Genomic DNA, 22863 nt, shown 5'->3' with positions numbered 1-22863 from the left:
TTTGTTTGTGTTATTGTGTAACTTTGGCTGAACTAACCAAAGTCCACACAATAACACAAACAAACTTACCGAACAAGACAGCGGTAGACCAGCAACTTCTGTGTTCTGTGAGCTAAAATTACAGTTTTTTTTCTCATGGAGTCTGGTTGCTTTGGTGAGAGCATAGATAACAGCTTCAGTTCCAGTTGGAAACATAGATTGTATAGCTGTCTAACAGCAAGGTAAAGTGGTGAAAATATTCTAAATATAACGTACATCTGGACTAAAGTGACAAAAAAAAAAAATATAACGTACATTTAAACCGAAAGTGACTTTTTAAGTGGGCCTCTTTTACAAGAAGGTGGCTGAAATATTTACTTACTATTTTTCTAGCCCCACAAACTGGCTTTTGAAAAGGACTATTCTAAATAAATAAATTCATATCCAATAAAAATGAATGGTGAAATAACATTTCATAATAGTTGAGGTTTTAATAATTTTTTCAATTAGGTTCACATATTGTTGGTTCATTAAACAAATAAAAATTGTCTCGACAGAAATATAAATGAATGGCAGAAATATGATGGCCATTTTAACAATGAGGGTGTGTTGAGCTCCACTGCTGCTCACCGGGTAGACGATGAGGACTGAGCAGAAACTGAATGAGGCTGTACAGAGCCATGTATCTGAGAGACTGAAGGAGGTGACCAGAGAACATCGGCCCTCTCTGCACAGACAAGGAGGAAAATGTGTTATATTTTCTTCCGCTGCAGATACTGTAGCCATAAAAAAAACATTACTGGTTTTCACGACGTTATCCATATTTACCCTGCTCTTCTAACTCATGCCTCTTACTTCCTCACCTGATAAGCAGCGGCACACAGCTGATGTTTTGAATCTTGGAAGTAAAAGGTGACGCATTGAAGCCTCAGCTTCAGACAGGGAAATCCCAGCATCAGCAGCTCTCAGGGGCCCGCAGTCATTGGCCCCGTCCCCACACCTGCCCACCCGTAACTGTAGTAACAAGAGAGAGTCTTATTTAAAGCAGTGACAACCTCCCGGTGAAAAGTGAAGCCAATGTGGAAGTGCCTTGAAGCTGCATTCTTTCTAATAGCCAGCAGGGGGCGACTCCTCTGGTTGCAAAAGAAGTCTGATTGTATAGAAGTCTATGAGAAAATGAGCCTACTTCTCACTTGATTTATTACCTCAGTAAACATTGTAAACATGAGTTTAAGGTCTCAATCGCTAGTTTCAAGTCTTCTTCAATACAGCATGATGTTCATTTAGTTAAATTATGGTCCCATTTAGAGTCATAATAGTAAAATTTAGAGTAGAGTTGTTTGGGTATTTCTTTAGTTTGTGTTTTGACTCATGACTGAACTGAAGAATCTATCTCAGACTTATATATTTGACAGTTAATCTATCAATCCATTTATTCATATCTCGAGTGTTGGGACTGCAGGTTAATGAGGGTTGGATTTCCCCTTATAATCAATCATCCGTTGCTGTAATCTGTTCTTCCTGTGTGTTTCCCATCATTCCCCTTTTGTGTCTGAACTCACTTCAGTTTCTGCAGCTCCTTCACCAGCTCGGTTTTCTGGTCAGGAGCCATGCGTGCAAATACGGTGGCTCGCAACAAAACCTGCAATGACAGCATGTCAAGGAAAGTTGACAAACAGTTGATCACATTTTGATTTTACAATCAACATCTTTGTAATTCAAAGGAAAATGGTGCTTCAAATACAGTCCGTTAGTCTAATGCCTCAGTTGGAACCAAATTATAATTTCATTAAATCATTGTGCCTGTCACATCTCCCCTAGCTGTTGTATGTGTGCATCCTTTTATTGGTTTAGCATTGTCCATTGTCAGAATATCCCTGCTGGGATTACATAGCATTCATTACCTTTGGCACATACTCAGGGAAGTGATCACAGAGGGCAGCGAAGGACTTGCCACTAATAGCCAAGTGATAGTCAAACCCACTCTGGTACAGGCCCTGACAGGAAAAGAAAAGCATTAATAACAGCTGTCAAAATTCATCCTCCCAGTTTAGAAATGTAGGCCATGAACGTGCATTATGTGCCTATTGGGTGTGCTATCGTTATAGCTCATTAGTCATTAAATATGAGTTGTGTTGTACACAAACCAACTAGTTGACAGTTTGCAGAGATGCATGCCCCAAAAAAAGTCCACATTTCTGGTCGGAAGGAGAAACACACCTACTTTTAAACATTATAAAAGTCTCTGATATCAACAGGTTTTTGGATATGCGCAAATATCACAACGCCGACCTTTTCAAGAAGGTGGTTGAAGGAATGAAAGAGGGAGGCTGTGTTCTCTATCGGTTATGTTAATCGTATACACAGCTGCATGTAAACAGGAATATTAGTGGAATATTCATTTTCATTAGCCATGTAAACAGCTTAGTAGGAATATTGTCTTTTTTTAAATAAGTGAAAAAGAAATCACAGCTGTAAACACAGCTCCAGCTGTATGAGAGATAATGTGACCCAAAGACTAGGACAAATATTTAAGTTCAATTTCCAATCCAACCAGACTACTGTCTTTCTATGGAGGACGGAACCTGCCAAAATAAAAAAACAAAAAAATAAAAAAAAAAAATTACTCAAAAAATAAATAAATGAGTTATTAAATGTAGCAAAAATATTATAAAAAATAAATACCATTAATTAAATGAGAAAATGTGACATAAATCAATATTTCTGTTGTAATTTGCTTCTTTATTTATTCATCTTTGTATTCATTTCCTTATTTATTTACTCATCTGTTTAATTTTCTCTTTTATTTATTTATGTATACATTTTTATTATTTTACATTATTATTATTCAATTTATTAATTTATTTTTAATTTTTTAATTTATATATATATATATATATATATATATATATATATATACATTTATTTTAAATGTTTGCATTTATTTGCATTTATTTATTAATGCACAATTTCCAATTTGCATCTCACCCCTTATTTATTTTATATATAATTTTATGTATTTATTTATATCTCAAGTCCAAGTGACATATAATGAAGGTCATCCCCTTTAATATTTATTACAGAGTATCGCTACAATTCAAACTGCCACGGATTGACTAATTTATTCACGAGTGTCAAGAAAGCTGTGGTAAGAAAATCCTCATACAACAGAACCATGATTCTCCTCCTTCCAGACGATATATTTTAACTATAGAGAACACCCGAGACGTCAACAGACTGAGGAGCAGAGTTGCGTCTGAGCAGGACCAACCAGATTGATGATGGAGCATTGGGCGGTGGGTAACCCTCCGTCTTCCAGGGTGAACTTCAGGCTGGGCATGGACTGGGCAGTTTGGGGGGTTGCATTGACGATTATCACCTTCTCATCCAATCCTACCATGCCACAGCATTTTGCCACATTGACTGCTGTTAAGATGTTGTCCCCTACGTGAAGAAGGACAAAACAAGATTTGACATGACGTCATATAAGTTGATGCCTTAATAATAAAAAATAGAGGAAGTGCAAAATATCTCTCACCAGTGACCATGACGGTGCGAAGGTTTGCCAGTCTCAGGATGTCAATAACCGGGGCACTCTCTGGCTTCACCAGATTCTTCATCATTAACAAGCCCAGGAACTGCATGTCCTTCTCTACCTCCCCTCTGTGGAAAGACAAACAGCTGCATTTTAGTGTGACTGGATTTACATCACGCTCCAGGTGTAGGAAAATGAGTCTATATGGAGCTTTGGCGCCATAAAGAAGCCAGAAACACGGACTGGGTTCTCACCGTTCTATGGTCCTAAAGTCAGTGTTCCTGTCTACTGGTTTATAGGCGAGGGCAAGAACTCGGAGGCCTTCACTGGAGAAGCTGCGCAGTTTGCTGGAGAACTGCGTCGGCACTGTAAACATAAAGCATCTCCTTAGTATAAATGTAATGTAACAGAGTAGACAGTAGATGATCCAAATCACTAAAAATGCTGCACTGCAGTTATACATTTACACTTTAAAGGAATATTATTATTATTATGATATTATTAACATTAAAGCTAGGGTGGGTAATGTATTTTAGAAATATTCTCTTTAAATCCCAACAGCAATCAATAAATCAAATGCACACATTTGTTTTTTACGTTTATAATGATAATTTTGGGGGAGTGGCTTTGAAGGGAGGCCTGAAGAGACAAACTGTCAGTGTTGCCGACTTGGCGGCTTTCTCTATAGATTTAGTGACTTTTGGAGCTGCTAGCTACGTTCATTGGAAATGAGTTTGCAACACTGGGCTGGATTTTTCAGTTGGGTCATTTTTAAAATCTAGCATACTCTTTCTGGTTTCTCCAATGTTACGTACCAAACTTTAAGCTACTGACCAGTTTCTGCTAGGCAGAGGCTAGCCACCATCTCTGGGGATCCTTTGATGAAAGCGAGAGCCGAGCTTCCCCCGCGGGTCACTGTCACCACACTCATCCTCTGCAGCGCCGAGGAGAAGGGAAACCTCTGAACAATGGCCACCGCCTCGCTTGTGGACTGCCAGCAAAATGAAAGAGAAGAATATCAGTTATGAATAACTGGAAACTGTTAAAAAAACAAAAAACAGATTACACTGCAGAGGTTAAACTACTTAACTATTGACACACCAACTTTTCTTCATCTACATTTAATTAAGTTTGTAATTTCAAACATTTACCACGATGTCAAAATCTAACACTAAGGTTAAGAAATGGAAAGATCAATGCCTGTACAACAGTTTTACAGTGGTTAAAGGGATAGCTCATGTGTTTTGAAGTGGGGTTGTATGAGGTACTTATCCACAGTCATGTATTACCTACAATAGATGACGGTCAGCATGCCGCTGTTTGGAGAAACAGACAGGAGTTACCGCAAAGAACCAAAGTAATGTACTGCTGTGGATGGGGCTGGCAGCAAAACTTATTTTAAACACCTAAAAGAAAGACCCACCTAAAAAAAAAAAAATCAATATATATAAGTGTGCGCTATGTTTAGAATATTTTCACTCTACGTCTAAATATAGCGTACACTTAAATTGATATTGATTTTTTTCGGTGGGCCTTTCTTTTAGGTGGCTAAAATACGTTTTGCTGCCGGCCCCGTCCACAGCAGTACATTTCTTTGCTCCCGCGCTGATACTCCTGTCTGTTTCTTCAAACTGTGGGCGTGCCAACCATCACCTACTGCAGGTAATACACTGATTATGGATAAGTACCTCATACTAATCCCCTATAAGGGGATTTGACGTTAATAACAAATAAGCCCTACTGATCAGTCCTAATGAGCGTGATGTGATGGTAAGGACACTCACAGCTGATTGAGTAGGAGGTCTCAAAACAGCCAAAACTCTGTGGCCTCCAAACTCTGCATCCAGCACCTTTCCATCTCCCTCTGGCTCCTGGAGAGACTGGAAAATCAGATACAATGTAAAGACACTTTAATGTCATAATACCAGAAGTTCACAGCAAGATGAAAAGGTTTGAGTGGCAGAACAGATCACCACAAATCAAAAAGTGGTTCTTGCAATGTCCCAGGAGTCTGTTTTTTAACACATAGACAGGTGATAACGGCCAAAACAGAAGTCATGTTTCACATTTTTTTTGCATATCTGATACCAACAGAATATTTTAAATAAACTGTCAATATTGGCATGTATTTACAAATTATTTAAGGCCTTTACACACAGGGGGTGTGACGAATAATAAACAGGAAATATGAAATACTCGCCTTTGAATATTATATATTTAGGGATTTTATTGTGAAAGGTAAGAACGGATGGTGGAGATCTGGTCTGCGCTGCCTTTCTTAAGGTTTCCAATTTTAAAATATTCGATTTCTTGAAAGGCTTCTTGTGTTTAGACAACATTTAAAATCTGAGATCCTCTTTTTTCGTTTAATGACAAAAGGGTTTCGTAAGTAAGGTATCAAAAATGTATTGTTCTTCGTCGACTAACACTCTTTTTTTGTCATCGATTAGTTGATTTAAAAGGACAGATCTGCGAGTTTCTCCACAAAGAATCGCACAAAAGCATCACTTTAAATCTTGTGTTTACCAGAGATGTGTTCTTAAGTTTCTTAGAAAGAAGTCATTCAGCATGAAAAAAGGATAAAAAATTACTAATTGACCAAAGAATTCTTTACTGACTAAGACCAAAACAACCAATTCGTCCACTAATCCACTAAGAGGGGGCAGAAAAAGTTCAAACAACAGCCAGTTGTAGTCAAAAGTGAAATAAAATAAGCTTTATGGCGTCTTACCCAACCAGTGGACTCGACCATCTTGAGCTCCAGAGGGTCTCCGAGGGGCTGCCCTCGCAACAGCGTCACAGTGTGACAGCAGGCCAGGCCTGAGAGCATGGGCCCTGGAGGCAGGAGTTTGGGCTCTGGGACCAGCTCTGAGAAACCGGCAGGTCCCCCCTCCATCACTCCCCACACATCCAGACCCTCCTCCGTAAGAGTTCCTGTCTGGAGGAACAAAGGTAGTCTGATGAAAGGCGACTTCACGAGTGGCCATGAATGTTCTCCACATACACAGTGAACATCAGTTCCCCCCTCACCTTGTCAAAGCAGAAGACCGAAACCTTGCCACAGATGTTGATGCGTGGCGGACTGATGCAGAAGATTCCATGGCTCTTCAGCCTGCGCTGGGCATAGATAGTGCCAGTTGTGATGGCAGCAGGCAGGGCAGGAGGCACTGCGATGGTCACGATATCCAGGCTCCTTATGATCAACTCCTTCCACGTCACCTGGACCCACATCCAGAAACAGAGTCAGTGATATCACTTTCTTTATTGTTGGCATGCCAGATAAAAACAGAAAATATGTGGTCCTTGCATTGTGGCTTGCACTTACATTGGATCTGAAGAGGATCACAAAGCTGTAAATGGTGCCAATTAAAGCTGAAGGACAATATTGGAAAGAGTTTATTAATAATCAATTATTGCTAGCTTGAAATACATAATCTGAGTAACTCAACTGTAAATACAGATAACATTTGTTAAAGCTCTTACCAACTGAAGCCAGGATCAGCAGGAACTTGGCAGAATCCCGGTAGAAGCGGAAGTCTGTTGGCTGAGGATACATAATGGAGCTGACCAGGTTACCTTTGGCTGTGAAAAACCCTGAGGATGAGATATAAGCAGGAGAACTGGCTTGACTTGGAGAGCAAACATAAGCTCTTAAAAGGAATACTTCAAGACCATTTGTTTATCAATTACTCACCCTGTGTTTCCTTGAATTCTTGAAGAAAACTTTATTTTCTCTGAGCATATGACTGGATAAATGAGACTTGGACTATACTGTACGAGAGTTTGTAAACAGATGTTTTGTTATAGTTTTGCTGTTGTTAAACGCCGTCCCCATTTAATTCAATTCATCAAGATTTTTCTCAGTGTTTTGATTCTTCATCACTGTGGAGGCATGCGAGAAAAACTACGTTTTCTTCAAGAATTCAAAGTAATTGATATACAAATGGTCATTTTGTGGGGTTTCCTTGTAAACAACTTTTAGCTTACATTCATTGTTACTCACCAAAAAGCATTGTGTGTATCCTTGAGGCCTAACAAATGTGTCGACTGCATTGTATTCTCAAAAGTTTGAAACCCACGTTGTTTAGATTTGTGTTAACTAGCAAGCAGTCTTTTTTCATATCTTCTATATCTTGGGTGTGTTACTATCACCAGATCAATGGAATAGTGTTGGCAGGACTGTGTATTGTGTAACCAACAGACACATGTGCGGGGACCTGCTCATAGAAGGTCACCTTTAACTGTTAACTGACATCTCACAAAAAGATTATATACTCAGATCATCAGTGTCTCTACTCACCGGTGCTTGTGACCACAGCAACAACACCTCCCGGCCCTCCCCCTTTGGCCTGAATGAGCTGGGTGCCACAGAAAAGAGTGTGTCTACGCTCAGTCTCTGAGCTGTACCTCCCTTCACAAACCGGCAGTGGGGTTTTCAGCACTGGGACACTTTCACCTGGATACAGGAATAAAGAAAACAGGTGAGTACAGGGACTCCTCACAGGAAGGCATCCATGGCAGGCATGACTGCTGCTTTAAAGAGCTTTTTTAGAATAAATCCAACATAACAAAAAAGTGGTAAATGGTTTGTTGATCACCTGTGAGCATGCTCTCGTTGACCAGACACTCCCCAGCCAGCAGGGCAGCATCACAGGGCAGCAGCAGACCTTCCTGAGGGATGATGAGACAGTCGCCGGGGACCAGTTCCTCCGAGCTCACACACTCCTCCACTGAGAAAACACACAACTACGAATGAACGTCCTTGTAGAGAGTTCTGGGTTTAATGCAGAATGACTTTATCAGGCTCAATAAAACAAAACAACTACCTCATTTACTTCCTTACTTGTACTCACATTAACAAAGAGAGATAGAGGAGACTTGTATACATTCACACCCAGCCACAAAAGGTACAAATTTAAAGAAGACCTATTATGCTTTTGTGACTTTTCCTTTTCCTTTAGTGTGTTATATAATTTTTTGTGCATGTAGAAGGTATTTTTTTTCCCCAGCATTTTTTAAATGAAACAGGAGGACACACTGAACTGCAGGATGCGGACTGTGTTTACTGTTGTGACCTCGAAAGTAGTGAACTTTTGGTGGAAATCCAGCTCAAGTAACACATTTGCAGAAGACCTGCCTAGCGGCTAGTTTGGCACACCCTCAAACAGAACTAGTTTGAGCAGAGCTAAACAATTTCAAGTATGCACCTGACAATGAGCATAATAGGTCCTATTTTCATTTTTTACATTCCTACGAAATCGGAATAAATTTGTTTTCTTAAAATAATCAAGTTCTTTTTTTCTTGCAACCTACCAAAACAAAATCTTCTTTCTTAACATGTTGACATCTTATTTGTTTGTCCTCATGACCACAATTATGAAAGAAATACTATTGGTCCATTGATCCCAATTAAGACTATAAAAACTCTTGGATGATATCGCGTGCGTTCAGCTTCTGAATGGTTTACAAACCGCTGCTCTTAGATAACACCAGTACTGACGCTCTAGGAAATACCATGTCTACGTCTTTCTTTCAATCTACTGAAGTTCATTGTTCAAGTGCTTTTTTGATTGAATCCCACAAATTCTTGGTCATGTGCCAAAGTATTTGCACGCAACACAACACTTGCCCTTATACGCCTGACACGCCCTCCGAGCATACTGGTGTATGGCATCACAGTGTGGTACGCTGGGTGCTCAGCTGCAGATAAGAGAGCTCTCCAGAGGGTCATAAACTCAGCCCAGAAGATTGTTGGCTGCCCTCCGCCCTCCCTGGAGGACATTTCCAGTTCCCGCTGCCTCAACAGAGCCAAAAACATTATCAAGGACTCCTCCCACCCAGCACAGCACCTATTTAACCTGTTGCCCTCCAGCAGGCGCTACAGGTCCATCAGAGCTTGCACCACCAGACTCACAAACAGTTTCTTTCCCTGGGCCATAATAATTCAAAACTCTGTCAAGCAGTAAACACCTCATACTTGTGCAAATAATCATTTATTTATTTATTTATTTTTTTAGTGAAATAGCTACACTATTTAAACACAGTTTTTAATTGCACTGATCTGGGGAAGCACTCCAAATAGATGTGTATCATGTGGTGAACGAATGGGTACTGTGAATGTTGTGAATGTTATGTGTAAAATAGAGGAATGATTGCGTATTGTAGCAGTCTGTTTGTTTTTATTCATCTAATTTTTAACTGCACTGAGCTGGAGATGCCTCCAAATTTCGTTGTACCATGTACAATGACAATAAAGCTTTCTATTCTATTCCATTTGTAATCACGTTGGGATTTATCATTCAGCACACCTGGTAAAAGCAGATTTAGATGGTTAAGAACGTTTGGTGCATCTGGAGTTGACTTCTCTTATTTTTTCTCTTAAAAAGGGCAACTACGTCCATTTTCAAAAATACATAATTACATGTTATTCCTATGGTCTAAGACAGTCCAAAAATATTAATAAACATGAACAACTCTCTCCCAAATCCAAAACATAGAGTGGTAAATCTCAAACTTGTGATGGCATAGGGTATAAAGTGTGGAGCTGCTCCTTAGACAATGAATTGGGATAATTCATGATGGTTATAAATGATGGATATTATAAAGTGTTACAGCCTAATGTTCTACTAAAGACTATTTTTGATTTTCAGGTGTGAGAAAAAGGGAACTGAAACATTGGTGGTTCTAGAGATGCACTTATTTATGGAGAATACATGGCAACTATTATTGTCTACCATCTCACACAACACCTGGGTACAGTATCCGTTAACAAATCCAAACCATCTGTTACTCTTTCTGACCCGAATCAAATTATGGGTATTTATCTCTACATGAAACCTCTTCACCAACCCTTCAACTCGTCAGGAAACCAAAGTGGTCCAAAGTGTTTTGTTGATGCAATCTGCCTTCTTTTAGCAGGCTAAAACTCTCTCTGTGCCAAAAGCCTTTAGATCATAATGTTTTTTTTTATATTTCTGCCACTGTTCTGCCTTCAGATGAAGCACATTAATGCAGAACTCAAGTTAATATCAATCAAATAACAAATCCACATAGAACATTTTCTGGAACTACAAGAAAGAATACATTTGTAAAAACTCACCTCCCGAGTTTCTCCGTATTGTGACATTTGTGACAAACTGGGCCATGTTGCGAAGAGTGATGCTTTGCTGTGGAGTAAGGTTTATACAATATTATTTACATCCATATCCAGAGCTCAACACACAACAGATTATAATCAGGTTAAGTATCCCACTACAGGCTCACCTTGCGAATCTCACAAAGTGAGATGCCGATGGAGAAAACGGAGATGATAAATATACAAACGGCGTAATAGTAATACTCATCGGTTATCCACAGGGCGATGCTAAACACCTGGAACACATAGAAGGGGTTGAGGACCTAAAGGAGCAGATGAAGAGAGAGACAGAAGGTTCAGTTTGATACATCACCTGCTCTTTGAATAAAATATCAATTCAAACATTCAACCATCATTAAGAAATCAATCTGAGCCAGGCGGTATAAAAGACTCACCTCCTTAGACAGCAGCTCCATGTAAGACTTCACAGGCACATCAATGAGGTTGGGCCCATACATGCGTCTCCTGAAAGAATTTATGTCATCAATGAATGCCCTCTGAGATTAACCTCTTCCGCTCCACCCCTCTTTACAATAGTCCCATTTTTGTCTTTTTTAGGGGGGTACAAGGGGTGTTTAGGGGGAGATAGCAGGTCAGCAGTAGATGTCACATAGAAGTGGTGTACATCATCTGAAAGCTGAGAACCTGAAGATTAATTTTAAGATGCAACCCAGCACTTGTGTCAAGTTGTTCTAGTCATAAATCAGAAATAATTGGCATCAAAAACTTTTGGAGATTTCTGCAAGAATTGCATTTTTCAGCAATTGGATGGCGAGCACTTCTGTTCTGGAAACTGCACAGAAACCCCCTTATTGTCAATCTACCCAGGAAAGCCACCCATCCTCTGAATGCTCTAGGTCTGTAGTTTGTGGATGTAAAGTTGCATGTGGTTGTGATTATCCTAGAGGTCACCACAGGTCATTTTATACAGTGAGGTCAAGTTTCCAAAAATGGTCTCACGTCAATGAAATGGCTACTATGGGGACTAACATCATCACACATGAATACAGTTGAGCTCAATGGATCCACAAGAGTCTCAGCTTTACAGTGATACCCAATTTATGCAAATCAAAACTGTTTAGGGACCCCGGTATGCAGAAATATTCAAACAGTATATGCAAAAATAACACATTTATACTGCATGCAAAGAGAGAATCAGTTTATTTCTCCATTCATGCATCTTTTCCTACCTCAAGCTCTGCTCCAGGTGACTCAGGCCCTTTTGGAAGCCATACAGGTCCGTGCAGGTCCAGTCCTCATTGAGGACACTACAGACGAAGACCGAAGAAATTCAACATTATGGTTGATAAAAAGGAAATATTTGACTTTCTAGCTATACATTGAATACATAACTAAGCATGAGCAGAAAGTATCCAGATATACAGGATGGGTCTAGCTGCTCAGTGTTGTGTTCCTGTGTTTTCCTGTTTCGGTACCTGACAAGACAGAAAGCTCCTTTCCTCTCCAGCCAGATGTAGCGCAGCCCTTCAAACAGGTAGTAGCGCAGCAGCGTTTTCTGTAACACAATAATGGTCACTTTCAGTCTGGGAAAGAAGATCAGTTGACTCAGCACATTATTCTGCCAAACGTTCCCTTCTTCCTTACCTCTTCATTGTGCAGCAGAACTGTATCTCTCCATTCATTGTCCTCCAGCTCTGTCCACAACTCCAAACTGAAAGGGACAAACCAAGTTAGGTAGAACCTAGAGAATACAGTTTTCTTCAGTTTTCTCAGATATGTATGAGGGGTGGAAGTAACAAAAATTAACTAATAAAAATGGAGGTGAAATGAAAAATGGAGTGATAAATTATCAAATTATTTGATTATCACCCTATCAAAAAAAAAAAACAATCAGCGAACCGCTCTACTCTCAACTTGTTGTGAATGATGAACGGTCGACAGTTGATTATCTGAGCAACACCGTTTCAAATAAAACGCCAAGTTTATCAAATCAATTGACAATTTATCACTCTATTTTTCAATTCACATACAATTTCATCCCTTCCATTATCAATTCGTAAGCATTTTCATCACTTCCCCTTTCTTCAATTATTTTTTGATACACCGTACCACCGTTGAGGCCACTTCCCTTAAATAATAAAATGGCCATTTATTGTTGTGAATGATGAATGTAAGATGGCGAAAATGATGAAACATGACTGTTTTTGGTCAAGTTAATGAAATCACTTGATAATTTATCACTCAATTTTTCATTTAACATCCATTTTTACAGCTCTTTTTTTTATTTGTCTGCATTTTCATCACCTCTATTTTTAGCAATTAATTTTTGTTAGTTCCACCTCTCGTAGATATATGCTTAGTGTTGAAAGAGGCTATAGGTGATGCTGTCAGAGGACAGAGACATGTAGCTGACCTGCCGTCCTCCATCTCCTCTGTGAGGACCTCCACCACATGATGCTGGTCAAAACTGTCCTGGAAGGAAAAACGACACAGATACATAGAGTATGTGATTGCTGGAAACTATTGTAGGCACTCGAACAACCAAGATATGCAGTGAATCAGAGCACAACACAGAATACGGCAATAGACATGGTCCTCTTTACCATCTCACAGGAGACAGGACCAACAAATACGAAGCAAAGGATGGAATCAAGGTATAAATACACATCTTAACATCTTAATGCAGGGTTCCACCCAGTGAGGACATGTGAATCAAACAGATGGTAGGGTAATTAAACTTAGTTATTAGTTATTTTAATGTTAAACAATAAAATGATAATTAATCATGTTTAATTATTATTAGTAATGCTATAACTTATGTTATTTTTACAGTTACCTGTTGCACACATTATAACATTTTATATATTACAACACAGGTCAGTTCTTGCAACTTTAAGCGATATCCAGTTTCAGTAATAATGCCAGGTGTCAAGTGGGTTTTAAATCAAAGTAGGAATTGATTTATTTTCTCACTCTTATTAGCAGAATATCTGCCAGTGCCAGAGAGCAGGAGCAGCAGCGGGCGAGGACAGCGAACCGCGGGCGCCAGTGAAACACAAGCAGGAGGAGACCCAAGGACAGCACGGCCGCTAGACGACACAACCACACCCGCCAGCACACCCACTTATACCCCTGAACATCCTGGTGGGGCAAAGGAGTCACACAGTCCATTCAGAGTCAAACAAAGGTTCATTTTCATACAGCTATTCAGCACACATATTAGATGATAAAATGAAGCCTGATTGTGACGGCGGCTTTCAACAGTGATGATGAACCAAACGTGACAGAAAATGTTGTCTATATCTCTGAGTTCTACATCTACAGGTGTCATTGTAACTAGGGCTGGGCAACATGGCCAACATCTTCCATCCCGATCATTTCATATCTCGATAACGAAAGATATATATCTATATATATATATATCATGATATAGCATGTTTTCTGCTAATTCAATAAATAAATTGTCTATCTGAAATAACCACATTGTAACGTCTATGTTTGTATACTCATGTGTGAATTAAATACTTGACAAATAAAATGTACTGAGTATTTTCTCATTTCATTAAGAACTTTATTGTAAAAACAATAGAACAGTTTCAATTGAAATTATAGAGAAAAAATGAATAAAGCGCCGTCCAACTGACATAAATATTGTTGTAACTCAGGTCGGCCACTGGTTTTTCGACATTACAATAACAAAAATATAAACGATAGAATTTTTTTTGTTTGATGGTTCATATCATCATATTGCCCTTACTGTATGTTTTCACACCACATCAAGCGAAGCACACTATCACTACATCTGTCAACAAAGGCCGCTGTATTTCCCCCTACTTGTTCCTCTTTGTCCATATCTAACTCATTAATGCAAACATCATTTGACACACTTGTTTGTGGCCATTGTCATGGAGGTTCTTACCATGTGTGAGTCAGGACTGAGCAGGGGGTCTCGTGGACTGGGTGAGGGGAGTCCGCTCTGCGGCTCCACCACACTACCTGCAGAACAGACAATTCCTCTGTTACAATATTGACATGATCTGAGCAGCACAACACAAACCCTCAAAGTCAATACTGTCCTGACAAAACACACAATGCAAAGCTCAAAAGCTGCAACAAGTCGAGTTCATGTTGCAGATGGAGTAGTAGAGTAAAATAGAGTAGTAGTAGTAGAGAGTACCGATCTGACTTTTTCTGTCCCGATACCCTAATCAATACCTGGGTTTTGGGTATTGGCCGATACAGAGTACAGAGTTCACTCAGCTCTCTCCACCTCACATGCATGCGCACACACTCCACACTGCAGAAGACTTCGTAGCTCTGAGAATATCTAGTGAATGTACAGTGGACGTTTGTGCAGAAAATAACTGCTGCAGCTCCTCCAGACCAACAGAGGTTTTGTGTCTTGTGAAGTGACGGGGCTCCGCAGCGAGAAACGTTATCGTCTCCGACCGGGTGCCGGTGTCTCCCCTGTTCCCTCCGGCCGCGGTCGGGAGGCTGAAGCAGGAAAAGCCAACACTAGGATCAGCATTGATTCATGGAGAGACCTTCGTCTGGTCAGCTAACATTACTGCCAAGCAGGTAAAATATAGAGTGATATTGTGGTTTTAGCTGACGTGTGTCTCCTCACTGTTTTGAGTGATGCTCGTTCATGTCTATGTAGAGCGAGCGCGAGCCCGACGCTGACTTTCGTTGACTTAACGGCCACAGGTGTCGCTGTTAACAAGCATTTCTGATTCTTACAAACAGTCCATTTAAGCTTACGATTTACCGGGAAAATACACAATTTAAGGCATAGTGGAAGCTCCTCTTTTGTGGCAATGAATACATTCTAATGTATTTTTTAATAATTTTGTTGTTTTCTTCATTGACTACTTTTACTTGCAATACTTTAACTACATTCAATGATAATACTTACATACTTTTACTTGAGTCAAATTTTCAAAACAGGACTTTTACATGTAGAGGAGTATTTTCCCTGTTATTAGTACTTTTACTCAAGTAAATGATCTGAGTACTTGCTCCACCACTGCATGTAGTGCAATGTGTCTAAACTGGGCAAAGGTGAGCTCATAAGCTTCACTTATCAGTCAGACACCAATTAAAGCTTTACAGCACAACTATGTAGTCTGTGTAAGTAGTTAAAACTGTTTCTTTTAATGTTCAATTCAGATAATCCCTCTGCAAATGGCCCAGAGTCATTCTAAGAGAGGACTCATTATCTCGTGATCTTGAGAAAACACGCTTTGTAATCTCAAGATAACAACATAATGAGCTGGTTCACACGGTTAGGAAAACAAAAGGGCGTTTCCTCTTATTACTTTATGTGTTTGGGGCCAAATGATCCGACGGTGAAGTCAAACGGCACCGACACCATGGATGTATTACAGTTTTTCTCAATTGTTTACACACAAATACTGGTACTTGACACACAATGACCACAACATGTAACTCATGCACCAACGCCCTGAACCAATTCTGCTAAACTACAAGCACAATTCCTGCTTTACACTCAAATTGCAGTTCTAAAACACACTTTTTTCAAAACACTACACACAATTCTCTGCATTTGGCACAATTTTCATGAAGAAAATCTCGTTTTCACAAGGAACACACTGTCATTCAAAATTCTAAAGTCAATTGCCCTACTATGCACACTGACTCATCACATGGGCAAACACCTGTCACACAGTGTTACAATTAGCAATCAGAGCTTTAGCATAAAAGGGAAAACATTGCTTGTGATGTGGATGAGGTGCTGTGGCCAGACCGAAACAGAAGAGAGGATGCAGCATAGTTTTTTTCCCCGTTTTTTTTTACTGTAACTGTATACAGTAAATTCTTCTGTTGTTTTGTATGTAGACCACTGTATGTGCAACTTTGTGTTGGTTGGGATGTTCACTGTGTACATTGTTTTTGTGGGGAAAATAAAATATATTTGTTACCATGTATTTGTGTGTTCTGAGTATAAAAACAATATTCTAAAATATTTTACAACACACTTATGTATGTACTGTCTGTAGTAAGTGTAACACTGAACAAAAAAAAGGCCTAAGTCATTATGATGAATGGAGAAGAAGTGTTTTCCATTCATCATAGTGTTTTACATTGAGCACATCAGTGTTCAACTGGTTCTTATAAATGTCTATTCATATGATGGTTTGTGTGTGTCATTTGAAAACAAAATACCATTTTGAGAAGAAATAACATTGATTTGAATGTAAAGTTTCATTTTGCAGGAGAATTGAGGGGTTTTGCCCATTGTGTGTGTGTTTTTTGATTTGTGTGTAGAGTTCTGAGAGTATGAGGCATGCTTTCAGAAAATGTGTGTAAACAATCGAGAAAAACTGTAAGAGACAGGATCAAAGAGTGACGTGAAGTTAGCGGGAGAATAAACGTGTGACTACGTCCGGTTTTCAAAATAAGACGTTAACAATGATACAAAATACATATAATATATGGAAATAAGATTACATGGATTATATTCACAAGAAGTATATAACGTGTCGCTTATGAATTAAAAAGAAAACACCACTAAATAGTCTTTATTCTTTGATATTTTGTTGTAAAGTAAAATACTTAATATTTGTAACTCCCCCACATAACAAATCCCAGTTTAACATCAGTAAAATACCACTTAAAGTATTGCTATAAACTCACAGTAAAGTCCATATATTAACAGTACAGAGGAGATTAAAGAATACGTGGAGGAAAGTGAGTTGTTTGTTTAACCGGATGTTAACTTCCGCTTCCAAAGATCTGAAACAAAACAGTTAAAAACACATTTAAGGAGAAAACAAAAGAGCTTACCGTCAATTTCACCGTTAATTTATAATAAATATATCCCCGAAATGATAAAGATAGAGACCAGAGAGAGAGAGAGAGAGAGAGAGAGAGAGCAGATTTCCAGCTCACTAGCACACCTCTCTCCAGATTCCTGCAGCAGCTGCAGCCCACCTTCCTGATCTACCTGAGCGCGCTGAGGCTGATACCTGGCTGAGAGGCTGAGAGGCCTGAGGCTGTGAGGCCTGATACCTGGGAATACTCGTTCAACCGGCTTTTAAAGTGATTACCCGAAGCCATGTCTGACATCAAAGCAAAGACGAACAGTTCTGTTATAAATTATCATGATAATATTATCAATTAATGGTTTGTTTATAACTATGACAACATCAAACACCTGACAGGGGAAGGAAGATAAACATCAATACTTTATAGTTTTAATCCCTTAACACCAACATATCAGTCTTATTACCCTTACAAAAAAATAATTATACTATATATAGTTCAAGTGTATTCCCAAGTATACTTTATGTAATAACTATACTAATATCAATGTACTAGTAGTATACTTGTAAGTGTACTACTTCAATACATCTTGGGACTAAATTGGCCGACTTTTTAGTTTAAAAAAAATATACTTTTTAGTTTATAAAAGTATACTTTTAAGTAAACTTTAAATGTAAGAGTGAGTAGTAAACTTTGAGGTAACAACTGATTAACATCCAAGTTGTATTTTGTACTGCAAATATAATATAAACTACAAGTGAACTAGTATACTTTTTTGTTCATGAAAGTACATTTTATTTTTTAGTATACTTGTAAGTTTTCTTTAAAAAGGGACTGTTTGTAACTTCTTACACGTATAAATCAATCCGGGTCGGTGTCCCATGAGCGCTCACGTGAGGCTACGCTGTTCAGACTCAGACTCCAACACAAACTACACAGAAGCACCAAAACCGCAAAGTTATATCTAGTGAGGCCCGTCTTGCAAAATAGTGTTGGCCGCGGTCGGTCAGTCTTATTACCCTTACAAAAAATAATTAGTTCAAGTGTATTCCCAAATACACTTTATGTAATAAGTATACTAATATCAATGTACTAGTGGTATACTTGTAAGTGTACTAAATTGGCCCACTTTTTAGTTTATAAAAGCATACTTTTAAGTATACTTGTATACTTGAACTTGTATACTTTTAGTTATATACTTGTAGCCCACTTTTTCGTTTATGAAAGTACACTTTATTTTTTAGTATATGTGTAAGTTTTCTTTAAGTTAACTTATAGTACTTAGCCAAATATACTTCTGTACTTTTCGGTATAATAATATAATATATATATATATATATATAATAATATATATTCAGTATACTTTAAATGTAAGAGTACTAAACTTTGAGTACACAACTAGTTAACATCCAAGTTGAACCAATACTTTATAGTTTTAATCCCTTTGGCACCAACATATCAGTCTTATCACCCTTACAAAAAATAATTATACTATTCAAGTGTATTCCCAAGTAGTATACTACTACTTAATACATAAAGTATTTATGTAATAAGTATACTAGTATCAATGTACTAGTAGTATACTTGTAAATGTACTAAATTGGCCCACTTTTTAGTTTATAAAAGTATACTTTTAAGTACTTACTTTTACTACTTTACTTTAAATGTAAGTAGTAGTAAACTTAGAGTACACAACTAGTTAACATCCAAGTTGTATTTTGTACTGCAAATATAATATGAACTACAAGTGAACTTGTATACTTTTTAGTTATATACTTGTAGCCCACTTTTTTGTTCATGAAAGTACATTTTATTTTTTAGTATACTTGTAAGTTTTCTTTAAAGGGACTGTTTGTAACTTCTTACACGTATAAATCAATCCGGGTCGGTGTCCCATGAGCGCTCACGTGAGGCTACGCTGTTCAGACTCAGACTCCAACACAAACTACACAGAAGCACCAAAACCACAAAGTTATATCTAGTGAGGCCCGTCTTGCAAAATAGTGTTGGCCGCGGTCGGTCAGTCTTATTACCCTTACAAAAAATAATTAGTTCAAGTGTATTCCCAAGTATACTTTATGTAATAAGTATACTAATATCAATGTACTAGTAGTATACTTGTAAGTGTACTAAATTGGCCCACTTTTTAGTTTATAAAAGTATACTTTTAAATATACTTTAAATGTAAGAGTAGTAATCTTTGAGTACACAACTAGTTAACATCCAAGTTGTATTTTGTACTGCAACTATAATAGAAGAAGGAGAAGGAGAAGAAGAAGAAGAAGAAGAAGAAGAAGAAGAAGAAGAAGAAAGGCACTTTATTAATCCCGAGGGGGAATTCAATTTTTACACTCTGTTATTTTTACATAGAACATACACACAGGCCCGAAATACACACATGCACAAACAGGACCTATGTACATGCATTAATGGAGGGATGTCAGAGCGAGGGGGCTGACCTAAGCCTTACCAAGTTGATCTTTTCCTTAACCTAAGTAGTTTATTTTGAAAAGACGTGGTGCTGGACATTCGTATGAAAACTCACGAAAAATATATTGTTGAAATTTGTGTGGAAAAAAGGGAAATTTGTGTCTGTGTACACACAAGATAATACTTTCCTCATGATAAAGGACACCAGAACACACATTCATATTACACTGCACAGGAAACCGAAGAAGAGAGTCATCTGCTTTGGCATAAAACACAACACATGATGATGATTGTAGTATAATAATCACGTGAAAGCTCATCGAGGCTAATGTGACTACATGTGAGTTATTTTGCCAAATCACATGCTTGCTTTGTGGTAACTTGGCCAATCTCTACCCAAAAACATCATTCCTTTTGGGTTTCTGTGGGTCAGACTATTTGGAAAGATCTGCTTAAATACTTTGACAATAAAGCTACATCATAGCAGCCAGTATTTCCTTAATCTCTAAAGTGGTATTGAATTCCAGCTGGTTTCACGTAACCAATTCATGTACATACTTCACCTAAATAGACTCAAAAGCCATCTAAAGTCATAATTATGCCCCTTTTAAACTTACATTCGTCCCAGGCAGCAATCAATAACTGTTCAAAGGGCCAGCTACATTTGGAGGAGAGAGGTCACAATGGATATTATATCCCTACAAATATGACTTTATAAATCCTGCTCTGGCCAATGACCTGTCCAGGCTTTTAGTTTCATCTTCAGTTAGACCATTACAGGGCAAAATTTCCGCGATGTCAAAAAAAGGGAAACGAGTTTCCACACATGACTTTGACAGACACCAGACCGTCATCTGTGCTGACGATGCAAAAACAACATCAAATAGCACCACACCAGCTTCACTCGTCAAATCAGTACCTGGCTCTATTAATGTTAGTCATCTCTACTGCAATTACTTATCGTCCAACATATACGCCAATCCTGAAGCTAATAAAGGCAGATTTTTCAGTCATGCTCTAATTGAGAGAGAAAATAAAATATCATGATATTTTTGAACAAATAACCAAATATCGATATTGCAACGATATTGTAGGAATGGTGCTTTCACTAAATATTTACACAACGAGAGCTATATTGACTAAGTGTAAAAGACAAATATTAGAACAGTCTAGTAAGTTCAGCAAATAACATCACTTTACTGTAATGCAGCCTTTAAAGCCAGGAAAAGACAACACTCGTGCCATATTACAATATGCAAAATCTAAGACAATGTCTAGTCTCATATCACGATACCGATATAATATCGATATATTGCCCATCCCTAATTAATACCTGTATTAGTAAGGCAGTAGGATTGTATACACTAGGCATGGGACAATATTAAAATTTCATGTCCACGATTAACTCTCATTTTTCCTCACATTTTGATAAGGAACAAATATTTTTAATATATTTTTATTTCTAATATAAAATATAGAATATACAGTATATATACTGTATAATAAACAGTATATATACTGTATAAAATAATAATATAGAATATAGAATATACAGTAATAATATACAAAATATATACTGTATAATTATTCAGTATATATACTGTATAATAATATAGAATATACAGTAATAATATACAGTATATATACTGTATATTCTATATTCTATATTATTAGTTTTATACAGTATATATACTGTATAATAATATAGAATATGCAGTAATAATATACAGTATATACACTGTATAATATACAGTGTATATACTGTGTATATATACTGTATAATAATAATATATAATATACAATAATAATATACAGTATACATACAGTATATATACTGTATAATAATATATAATATACAGTTACAATATATAGTATATATACTCCATAATAATAATATAGAATATAGAATATACAGTAATAATATACAAAATATATACTGTATAATTATTCAGTATATATACTGTATAATAATATAGAATATACAGTAATAATATACAGTATATATACTGTATATTCTATATTCTATATTATTAGTTTTATACAGTATATATACTGTATAATAATATAGAATATGCAGTAATAATATACAGTATATACACTGTATATACTGTGTATATATACTGTATAATAATAATATATAATATACAATAATAATATACAGTATACATACAGTATATATACTGTATAATAATATATAATATACAGTTACAATATATAGTATATATACTCCATAATAATAATATAGAATATATAATATACAGTAATAATATACAATATATAAACTGTATAATATACAGTATATAAACTGTATATTAAACAGCATACAGCTAGTATGTTAGTTAGTTCTACCAAACAAAGAAAGGGCTAATAACGTACATTTTGTCCTCTATTCTGTGGGTTATTGTCACTATAACACCTGCAGACAGTCAACATCTGTCAGCTCAGAACCAACTGCCACCCTACTTGTCTTGTCTGGTTTTAAAGCTAACATCAAAGATAACATCTGTTCATCTTCATGAGTGAAGGTCCGTTAACAGCATTGAAACACACTCACCGGGGCTCTCCATCCTCTCTGCTCACGACCACAGCCTCCGCATTAAACGTTACCTTCCTTCACACCATCGAAACCTACATGACAGACTGTCTCCTGAACCAGAAAGACGAGATCCTTTCACAAACATTGAGGTATTACAGCTACAAACACTCTACTACGGAGAGTCACGTAGGACAAAATAGACGCGAACGTGCCAAAGAGTAGAAACACCGTCAGGATAGTACCAACCCTGCTACATTCGTATCGTTTACAACATTTTCAGTTCCTCAACATAGCAGATCGTTTTCTCTATATAACAATAGATTTAATTATTATACAATTTATACGTTTGATTATAGTGGTTTTATTTGAATGTTTCTTTGTCAATTAATAAATAAAATTATTAAATTTATTTAAATTAGTATTATTTCCATTAGCAAACAAACAACACTCAACATTATAAAAAGCACCACACCAGCTTCACTCAAATGTTTGGTGGGCCAA

The 22863-nt window shown here is 37.4% G+C and overlaps 1 protein-coding gene across 1 annotated transcript in view; it reads right to left on the bottom strand.

Moving 5' to 3' along the window:
- atp13a2 (ATPase cation transporting 13A2) overlaps window positions 1-22538 on the bottom strand; it is a 25905-nt gene extending 3367 nt beyond the window's left edge. Inside the window, 26 exon segments of the mRNA XM_037773331.1 lie at window positions 610-706; window positions 843-900; window positions 903-993; window positions 1538-1621; window positions 1884-1976; window positions 3251-3423; window positions 3518-3642; window positions 3769-3880; window positions 4349-4505; window positions 5299-5394; window positions 6246-6452; window positions 6545-6733; window positions 6840-6886; window positions 6998-7108; window positions 7815-7970; window positions 8113-8244; window positions 10614-10680; window positions 10778-10912; window positions 11045-11114; window positions 11840-11917; window positions 12086-12165; window positions 12255-12321; window positions 13024-13082; window positions 13584-13751; window positions 14530-14606; window positions 22381-22538. Of these exon segments, the coding sequence (XP_037629259.1) occupies window positions 610-706; window positions 843-900; window positions 903-993; window positions 1538-1621; window positions 1884-1976; window positions 3251-3423; window positions 3518-3642; window positions 3769-3880; window positions 4349-4505; window positions 5299-5394; window positions 6246-6452; window positions 6545-6733; window positions 6840-6886; window positions 6998-7108; window positions 7815-7970; window positions 8113-8244; window positions 10614-10680; window positions 10778-10912; window positions 11045-11114; window positions 11840-11917; window positions 12086-12165; window positions 12255-12321; window positions 13024-13082; window positions 13584-13751; window positions 14530-14606; window positions 22381-22393 (2742 nt within the window). The 5' untranslated portion in view covers window positions 22394-22538.
- Window positions 22539-22863: the final 325 nt, after the last annotated feature.

Source organism: Sebastes umbrosus, chromosome 6 (genome assembly GCF_015220745.1).
Source record: "Sebastes umbrosus isolate fSebUmb1 chromosome 6, fSebUmb1.pri, whole genome shotgun sequence".
In the NCBI taxonomy this organism is placed as follows: domain Eukaryota; kingdom Metazoa; phylum Chordata; class Actinopteri; order Perciformes; family Sebastidae; genus Sebastes; species Sebastes umbrosus.
This window is presented reverse-complemented; position numbering and strand designations above follow the sequence as displayed.